Raw genomic sequence first — 9,945 nt, forward strand, 5'->3', positions numbered from 1 at the left:
AGAGAGAGAGAGAGAGAGAGAGAGAGATTAAAGTGTGTCAGTGTTTCATAAACATCTTCATAAAGTCTCACTGTTTCACATTTCTGATTTTTAACTGACAAATCACTGAGCCATCAGAATAATAATAATAATAATAATAATAATAACAGATCTGCGGCTCAACACTTGAGTTGTTCAGTACACTTCCGTCCAGCAGGGGGCAGTGGTCCTCCGATCAGCTGGTTCGGCTGCAGGTCTGCAGATATAGCCTAATGTATAGGATGGGAAACCAATGCACATTTACACTCTTCATCTGGGTTCCTGCTTATATTGATGTGGAGGGAAATTAGCACGTGGATATTCTGGCCAAACAAACATTAATGATCAAGAAAATAGACCTACAGGTCCATTTAAGCAAAGCTGAGGCTAAGTCATCAGGAAATATACACAATCAGTATGGCAGGAGTACTGGGATTTTCAGGAAACTGGTAGGCATCTGTACCACATGCAAAAACAAGTAGGGGCAGGGAGAAAGGTGGGCTGAAAAGAAGGGAAGAAAATGTCATCATGCGTCTGAGGATGTGTCATACAGGTCTCCACCACCCATTAGATATAATAGGCAAGCACCCAACTGGAAAATGCACACACCGTAACCAACCAGAATCTGTTGAACATGTACACTGTGGGAATTACACTATTCAGAGGATTCACCTCTTTCGGTCATTCAGTAAGGCAAAACATCAGGACTGTTCACTGTCTGGTCTTTTGGGGATTGTAGCAGCTAATATATATTGTGAGATCAATAAGTATTTAAATGAAACAGATTAAATTAATCGATTTTTTTGCGCATTTTCCTTTTCCGCACTCCAGCCCAGTTGGTGGCGGTAATGCACCTTTAAGCTGGTTTGCCATTAAACACTGTAGAAGAAGAAGGAAGAAGCAGAAGGAAGAACAAGAAGGAGGACTGCACATAAACATATTTATGATATATTTCCACCTCACAATAACGACACCGGAGCCTCAAAGCAAATAAGATGCCTTTACCTGTGCAGGTGTTTAACTTTCAGGTAAGACATTATCGTGTCTGCTTCGGTCATTTTAAACCACAGAAGAGAATGCATTTTCAGTTCTGGTGGTGTAGCGCTAGTTAGCTAGCTAGGTTAGCCTTAAAACTACGGTTAAAGATAATTGAAGATCACGCATGCGTATTTACTCTTTTATGTTAGTTTAATTTAATGAACTTTTTCTGATTGTATTAAAGTTTTCGTTTTAAAAAATAAGTATTTGGTTAGCAATGTTAGCTAAAGCTACTGCAATCCCTTAACGTCACAGTGACTGTGTGATTATTATTGCTAACAGAATTATTAATAAATGGTTTCTTAGTGAAATACAGTATGCTGAATTAAGGGATGGATTCACATATTATTGAAATTAGTATGAAGATATGAAGGCTAACAGCTGACTGAAGGCCGTCTCTGGCTAACATTGATAAAAAGATACGTTTTAAATATAATTTTGTTTGATGCCTGGTTGGTCAGTTAGAGCCTTCACCAAAGACAAACATTATGCAGAGAATAAATCAGTTTATAACCTGCCTAGCCTGAAGCTAACGAATGCTACCCATGCCAAGCCAACTTCCTGTTATTAGCAGTTTGCAACACAAGCGTTAGCTCGAAACAGCAGCTAACATTAGCGCATGTAGAGTCAAATACATAATGTTAGACAGACAACACGAACGCATACTGACAACATAATATAACACTGTAATACTTTAACATAAGTGTATATCCCTCCAGTTAGCATGTATCTAAGCTAACAAAGCTAACGTAGCCTAATGTCTATAGTAGGGCCAAACTACTATCAAACACGGTCATCTTCTCTTACGTATCGCCGCACACACACACACACACAGACACACACACACACACACACACACACACACACACCCCGTGTACTGTAGAGCTGTACTGACTACCTGTGTCACTGTTAAGTTCAGCACACACACTGCATGTCCTCTGAGCAGGACGTCTGCTATCAATCCTCACAGCACCAAACATTAACAACTACCGTCAGCAGTGTGAAGCAGCTCCCGTAGCATGAAGTTGTTCTGTGTTTAATCTGCAGTGAAACTTGTAGTGTAGATATTATTCAGATATAAATAAGCATTATTTCTTACACTGTGATGTCAGCTCACCTGTGTACCTGCTGTGTGTCTCAGGGGTCGGTGGAGCCGATGCAGATCGATGCTGACCCTCAGGAGGACCAGCAGAACGCTCCGGACACCAACTACATCGTAGAGAACCCAACACTGGTAAAACACACTCCCATACATATATATGCGTACCGGCCAGTTCATTAGGTACACCTACATTTCAGAGGGAAATCTTAAATTTCCCTTGGGATCAATGAAGTATCCAGCTATCTACCTATCTATCTATCTATCTATCACCTGTACAATCTAAAGCAGTTTAATCCAACAGCGCTGCCATGGATTCTTTTATGAAGTTTAGTTTTTGTTGGCTTTTGTTTTGTTGACAGTCTAAAGGTGTAAATTCAGTGATGTTTATTACTGAGACAGTTAAAGGTGCTGTCGTACTGACCTACATTATATTGAGATGCGTCCTCCCTATTTACATACAAGAGGGGGCCAGAGTATTAGGAACACCTCTGAATATAATGCAGCTCAGTACAGCCGCACCACCATGATGAGCTTGACTCTGTGACAGCTTAGAGAAGAGCCTGCACATCACAGGCAACATGAAAGCAGATCTGATGGCTGAGCTGGTGTGTTGGATTACATCAGATTGTTCAGGTGTACCTAATGAAGTGGCCGGTGAGTGTATACACATCTCTATATACACACATATATGTATGCAGTAATGACACTGATGCTATACACTTAAAGATATTTATATTTATGTCTGTCTGTCTCTCTGTAGGACCTGGAGCAGTATGCGACCAGCTACAGTGGGTTGATGCGCATCGAGCGGCTGCAGTTCATCGCTGAGCACTGTCCTCAGCTCAGAGTGGAGGCTTTAAAGATGGCTCTCACCTTTGTCCAGAGGACCTTTAACGTCGACACTTATGAAGAGATCCATCGTAAACTGACAGAGGCCACACGGTAACTCAGCTGATGAGTGCAGAGACTGTCCTGATTCAAAACCACATCACGTTAGCTTAGCATTAGACTCTGATCATGTTTAGCCCTCAGTGATTTAGTGTCCTTTCTTAGTACAGTGTAATGCAGCTTCGTCTGACCCCACAGGGGTGCAACACTGAGACATCACTCTATGAAAGTCTAGTAATGTCTGTTTCCTGTCTCTAGTGAAGCACAGGGGGTACCTGACACGGTGCCTGAAGGGGGGGTCGTCCCTCCTCCTCTGGACTCAGCCTGGGCCGAGTCGACCCGGAAAAAGGCTCTGCTCAAACTGGAGAAACTGGACACGGACCTGAAGAACTACAAGGGGAACTCCATCAAAGAGAGCATCAGGTAGGCTGGTCTGAGCTATCAGTGTTCGTACAGAACACCTGAGAACATTGTTTTAAAGTCTTTCATGAAACAGGAGGGGCCATGATGACCTGGGAGATCACTATCTGGACTGTGGAGACCTCAGCAACGCCCTCAAGTGTTACTCCAGAGCCCGAGACTACTGCACCAGCGCTAAACACGTCATCAACATGTGTCTCAATGTCATCAAGGTACATTCACCTGATGTGGCAGAGCCTGTGTGACAGGTAGGCTTCACTCTTTCATGTCTCTGTGGATTTATTTAACATGCAGAATGTTCTGCGTTTCTGTGGCTCCTGTGTTCCCCTCAGGTCAGTGTCTACCTCCAGAACTGGTCCCACGTGCTGAGCTACGTCAACAAAGCAGAGTCAACCCCAGAGATCGCAGAGGTGAGCACTCCACTCACACTGCAGAGGTCAGAGGTCACGTACTTCTTCCTACATCGCCTATCACATGTCCTGTTTTTAACACAGATGTAAAGGGATGTAGAGTCAGGCTGTTTCACAGTGAGGCAGAAAAGCATTCAAACATTTTTTTTGCTCCTGTTTTAAAAGCTTGTTTCAGAGATGATAAGCGTCTTCAGCTGATTCTGGTTCTGTTTGTTTTTGTTCAGCAAAGAGGAGAGCGAGACAGCCAAAACCAGGCCGTCCTCACCAAGTTAAAGTGCGCTGCAGGTGAGACCCAGAACGATGTGTGTTGGTGATGTACAGCCTCAACGTCAGCTTAGAAAAGGCTGGGGTACAGGGATAAACAACTGTTTCCTGTTCCTGAATCAGTCCTGAGTGTGGTAACGTGAGCATGTCTGTCTGTGTCTCAGGTCTGGCAGAGTTAGCCTCCAGGAAATACAAACCAGCTGCTAAGTGCTTCCTGCAGGCGTCTTTTGACCACTGTGACTGTCCAGAGGTGAGCGCTGTCAGTCAGATGTACCACAGTCTCACATTAAAGGATGCACATGTTTCACGGTCTCTCAAAGAACAGCAGTTTATGTTGTTTAAGTCCATCCCGCTTTATTCAAGTGTTGAGCTGTTAAGTCGTTGATATGATGCTTCATTCGTCTCTGTTAGTGGAACCATCACACACAGTTTCAGTCAAAGATACACGTTTGTTTTACTTTTCCTGCAAACTGACAGGAAACACTGTGCTGCTAAAGAGACTTTTAATTTGATTCATGTAGCTCAGACTGAAGCCTCACACTTTACTTTATTTATTGCATGTGTGTGTGTGTCCTGCAGCTCCTCTCTCCCAGTAACGTGGCTGTGTACGGAGGTCTGTGTGCTCTGGCCACATTCGACCGACAGGAACTGCAGAGAAACGTCATCTCGAGCAGGTATGAGGTCAGAGTTTAATGAATATACATTTATTTTTAAACTAAAGTCTTAAATAAATGATCTCTTCTGCTTTCAGCTCCTTTAAGTTGTTTCTGGAGTTGGAGCCTCAGATCAGAGACATCATCTTCAAGTTCTACGAGTCAAAGTACGCGTCATGTCTGAAGCTGCTGGACGAGATGAAGGTCTGGCTTCTTTTCAATGTTTATATATATTAATGCTCAGCAGGTGGGCTATAAAAGTACCTGACAGGTGATCATGTTTCCTGCAGGATAACCTGCTGCTGGACATGTACCTCGCTCCTCACGTCAAGACTCTCTACAGCCAGATCAGGAACAGAGCTCTTATCCAGGTCAGACACCTGAAGCTCGTCACACACTTCATATGACTACATTAATATGCAGGTCACTGGCTTTTCCATGCTATTCATCTGTGTGTGTGTGTGTGTGTGTGTGTGTGTGTGTGTGTGTGTGTGTGTGTGTGTGTGTGTGTGTGTGTGTGTGTGTGTGTGTGTGTGTGTGTGTGTGTGTGTGTGTGTGTGTGTGTGTGTGTGTGTGTGTGTGTGTGTGTGTGTGTGTGTGTGTGTGTAGTACTTCAGCCCATATGTGTCGGCAGACATGACAAAGATGGCTCAGGCCTTTAACACCACAGTCGCTGCTCTGGAGGACGAACTCACTCAGCTCATCCTGGAGGGTCTGATCAACGCCCGGATCGACTCACACAGCAAGGTCTCACACACAAACACACACATGCATTAAGTCCTTTTATCATATGAAACCTACAACCCCCCCCTCCCCCCCCCGTGTAGATCCTGTATGCGCGGGACGTGGACCAGAGGAGCACCACGTTCGAGAAGTCACTGCAGATGGGCAAAGAGTTCCAGAGACGAGCCAAAGCCATGATCCTCCGAGCAGCCGTGCTGAGGAATCAGATCCACGTCAAGGTGCACTACACACTCTGCTCACACACACACACACACACACACACACACACACACACACACACACACTAGGGCTTGCATAGTCGACTTTGCGACGCGTCAACACCACTACCACAAGTCTACGTCTATTGGGTGGCGTCGACGAGTCGTTGCCCACATGATTTCACACAATTATTTTTTTCCCCACCCATTTCTGCCAAATAAAGCGCACATGCACACTACAGCCAATAGAAGAAGAAGAATACACACTACTGCGCCTTAGACCAACAAAAACCTGGTCTTAAGTCTGTGGCGCAGTCTGTCTCACGCGTCAGGCGTGTGTATGTGATGACATCATCAACGATGTGTCGACGTTACGTCGACTTTATTGATAGAAAAGTCGGCCTGTCCCCATAGGAGTTATTTTGGTAATTTGGTGTGCATATTCACTATGTCACGCTCTACAAAAAAGCCTCTTGCAACCATAGCTCAAACCCAACAGGAAGTCAAGCATTTTAGTTTGATTTTCAAAATAAAGTCTATTTTTGCCCATTTACAGGGTCCATACTTTAACGAACTCCTCCGAGGGACTTCGTCCGATCCTTTTCAAACTTGGTCAGTGTATTGACAAGACATGGGAGATTAAAAGTTGTTAAAAGCTTGAGTTTTCGTCATGGGGCGTGGCCTTGGCGGGGGTTCAAAGTCTGAAGTCTTTTATTATAGTACTGTAGCGCCACCCACTGTTGAGAGTCTGTATCAATATATATTGTCCAATCTCCTCCAAGTTTCACAGGTTTCACGAGGCTACTGGCCTGAACAGATCTGCATACATTTTCACTCACAATCTTAGTGCCACCTGCTGGTAAGAGCCATTAGTAACTCTCTTATACAATGTTCAATCAGAATCAGAATCAGAATCGGTGTTTATTGCCAAGTAGGTTCACACATACAAGGAGTTTGTTTTGGTGGTTTTGGTGCAGAACAATTAACACAGAACTAGAATAAAATTAAGTAAAAGACTTAAATAGAATAAGATAAAAAATAGGAATAAGAATAAAAATATAAAAAGCAATATGTATAATACAAATAGTACAAAATATGTACAACAGGTGTGATTAAAAACTGTACAGGTGTGCAGGATATTGAACAGTGCAAAGAGCTTACAGTATTGATTTAAAAATAGTGCAGTGTATAGACAATATATATAAACAAAGTCCAGTGTGCATTAATGTAACGCAATCAGCTTTAAATTTCACATGCATGATGACAGTCTCGGCCTGAACAGATCTACATATAAATTTGGGTCATGCTGAGGTGCGAGGGCCCGTTCGTCCCCGCTTGCGTCTTTAATTTTATCTTGTGTTCTTGTACAATGTAATGTTAATATATAAATAATGTAACTTAATTAATATCTTGATTTACTTAGTAATAACTTATGTAAAAGGAAAGTACACACAAGGTCACTACAATAAACATTGGGGTTAGGGTTAGGTTAGGACATTGGGGATGTAGCCATGGACTGAGTATAACAGGGAAAAGTAACTAATCAATATAGCTAATCAGACACTGCTCAAGTTTCTCTTGTGAAAAAATAAAAGATTCACTTTAGTCTGTCTCTGACTAACACACGCACACAATATTCAGAACCTCCATAACGTTATGTTATGCTCAAGTTTCTCTCTAACCAAATTTCAGCTAATTAGCGTTAGCTTATTCCAGCATCTCCAGCAGATTAGGGTCCGTTCTGACGGACGAACGTGCGATTACAAGTTAACACAACGTGATGGACAGAAATACTTTCAGTTTTCTCTCCATTTTGTGATGGTTTAATGAAGCCGGGCATTAGCTTTAAGAAAAACACACACACACACACACACACACACACACACACACACACACACACACACACAGTGTCTCATCCGTGTTGTCTCCCCCTCAGTCTCCCCCCAGAGAGGGCAGCCAGGGGGAGCTGACTCCAGCCAACAGCCAGACCAGGATGAGCACCAACATGTGAGGAGGAGGAGGAGGAGGAGTCCGCAGGATGACAGCAGCTGCGGACCTGAAGGATCAGCCGTCGTTCATCTCTATCCCCCCACCCCACCCACCCGTCCCCATACACTGCTACAATCCCCCCCGATGGAAAGACTTGATACTGTGAGACGTTCTTTGTCAGCTGCAGCTCGTCTGTTGGTCTGAGGATGTTTGAAGATGTTCAGCTCTTTGTTCTGTTCACGCGTGTGAGCCTCGAACCAGTTTAAATAAACACAGTCACTGTTTCATGCTCTGAAGTGTTTCATGCTCTGCCGTCTGAGCAGGTTTACCCTGTTCAATATAAACTGGATCAAACGTATCACAGGCTGCTTTAGCTTCAATCCAGGGTCAAACTGCATTCCTGAGGTGTGCTTTGACTTCAGAGGGTAGGTGGCTGATTGGAGAGCATCATCGGTTTGTGCTCACTAACAACACTTGGTCACATTTCAGTAAACGTTTGTTACATAATAAAAGTGCAGTTTGCGGTTTAGATCTGAGGCCATCGAGAAGCTCCGTACAAACACCTGAAACCAGGTGAGGACTTCACCTGAGGAAATGACTACAGCAGGTATGGTAGTGATGCAGGTTCATAAGAACGACTCATTCAGTAGTAAACAGACTGAAACAGTGCTCTGAAACGTGACATCACTTCCTGTCTCTGGGCTGTGACTTATGTAGACTCTGCTATACAGATAGTTAGAAAAAGGAACTGGTCGAATGCTGGTGTGTAGCAGTACTGACTGCTGTGTGTGTGTGTGAGTGTGTGTGAGTGTGTGTCACCATCTAACAGATGCTGACGTAGTGAGCAACCAACCATGATGGCGTTCTCCATGATGGCGAGCTGTGACGGGGTGTCAGCTGATCTGTAACACACACCTCCACTTAGCAAAGTCTGCACCGTTCTTCTTATAATGAGCACAGCCAGTCCAGACTCACTGATACTCACACAGAATATAACACACACATTAAATGCATGGAGGGTTAGAGAGATTAAATCAGTGTTTTTATGAATGGGGTCTGGTGTGTGTGCAGAGAGCGATGTAACATCTGTGTGTGGTTAAAACAATCCTCTTCCTCTGTAACAAAAAGGTCTATCTCTGTAGGGATCCTTTCTGTCATGTTGTCACACACTTAGAATAACAATCTGAGCCTGTCAGTGGAAACAACAAGAACTGTTAGTGGACGACCTTTGACCCATCAAGGATTATATTGCAGCCAATACAGCCGGTTTCACTGCTGCAGGATGACCACATCTACTGGAGACACTCACACCTGTGTGTACCTGTGAGTTATTTAGACTCTGAAGTAGAGAAGGTGCTCTTAATTATTGGAATTCCTCTTTCATGAAGTGAGGAAGGAGCCCGAGTGACACTGCTGGAACTCTCCCATTACTGAATACGAAAAACCAGAAGACTTCGTACTGCCACACCCCCCCACCCCCTGTTCCTTGGGTGGTGGTCTCTCCATCTGTTCCTGCGGGCGGCATCGCACCCTGGCCACCTTGATGCCCACCACTATGTCCTACTCTTTGACCAGCTGGGGGAGGGGCTTCCCGTCGTCCGCCATCTGGTAGTGTCTCATTGAAGCTGCTGGTTCTCCTCCTTGTTCTCACATTGATGCTCTGGAAGCGTTTGGCCATGCTGCCTGCAGAGACACAGGATGGGAGGGGTCAGAGACACGACAGGTGCTTTACAGGTACTGTTCAATACATCACAGTATCTTATCTTATTTGAAGGTTTCAACTTAACTACTTATACTGTAGTTAAACGAGAAGTTAGACTGCTTTTGTTGTCATCACATTATAAAGACAAATATCAGAAAATTATTTTCTATATTATTGTTGAGGATTCCCACTTCCTACTTCTTGCCTTCAACCAATCAGGCCACACCTGAGTAATTAAGAGGCCTGCAGCGGGCCATGCTGAACTGCATGCCATGTTGATGATAACGCAGTGTTGGCTGCATCAGGTGCATTGCTTGTTTAGGCTGTTCCTGTTCATTTATTGTGTGATGGCTGAGTTTATTAATTAGATTTATTGGTGTGGCTCTGATGAGTGTTTTTACCCTAAATCACCTGAGTGCCATGCTCATCACTACAAAGGGGAGATTATTTGGGAAAGTGTAAAGAAGCTTTACTCTGCTCCCCACACTGTGAGTGGTGTACCAATGCAGAAGCTTTAATT

The 9,945-nt window shown here is 44.0% G+C and overlaps 1 protein-coding gene across 1 annotated transcript; it reads left to right on the forward strand.

The window, feature by feature from the left end:
* Positions 1-911: 911 nt before the first annotated feature.
* On the forward strand, positions 912-8,008 carry gps1 (G protein pathway suppressor 1). Its single transcript, XM_069674137.1, has 14 exons — positions 912-1,046; positions 2,198-2,290; positions 2,919-3,100; positions 3,305-3,469; positions 3,543-3,678; positions 3,799-3,876; positions 4,101-4,161; positions 4,305-4,390; positions 4,720-4,814; positions 4,892-4,997; positions 5,084-5,164; positions 5,403-5,540; positions 5,621-5,755; positions 7,671-8,008. Exons 1-14 carry the CDS (start codon positions 1,014-1,016, stop codon positions 7,743-7,745), a joined length of 1,464 nt encoding a protein of 487 aa, XP_069530238.1. The 5' UTR covers positions 912-1,013; the 3' UTR covers positions 7,746-8,008.
* The last annotated feature ends 1,937 nt before the right edge of the window (positions 8,009-9,945 follow it).

The sequence above is a fragment of the Semicossyphus pulcher genome, unplaced genomic scaffold (genome assembly GCF_022749685.1).
Source record: "Semicossyphus pulcher isolate SPU_LCO1_2020_fin unplaced genomic scaffold, fSemPul1.0.p SCAF_23, whole genome shotgun sequence".
Taxonomy (NCBI): domain Eukaryota; kingdom Metazoa; phylum Chordata; class Actinopteri; order Labriformes; family Labridae; genus Semicossyphus; species Semicossyphus pulcher.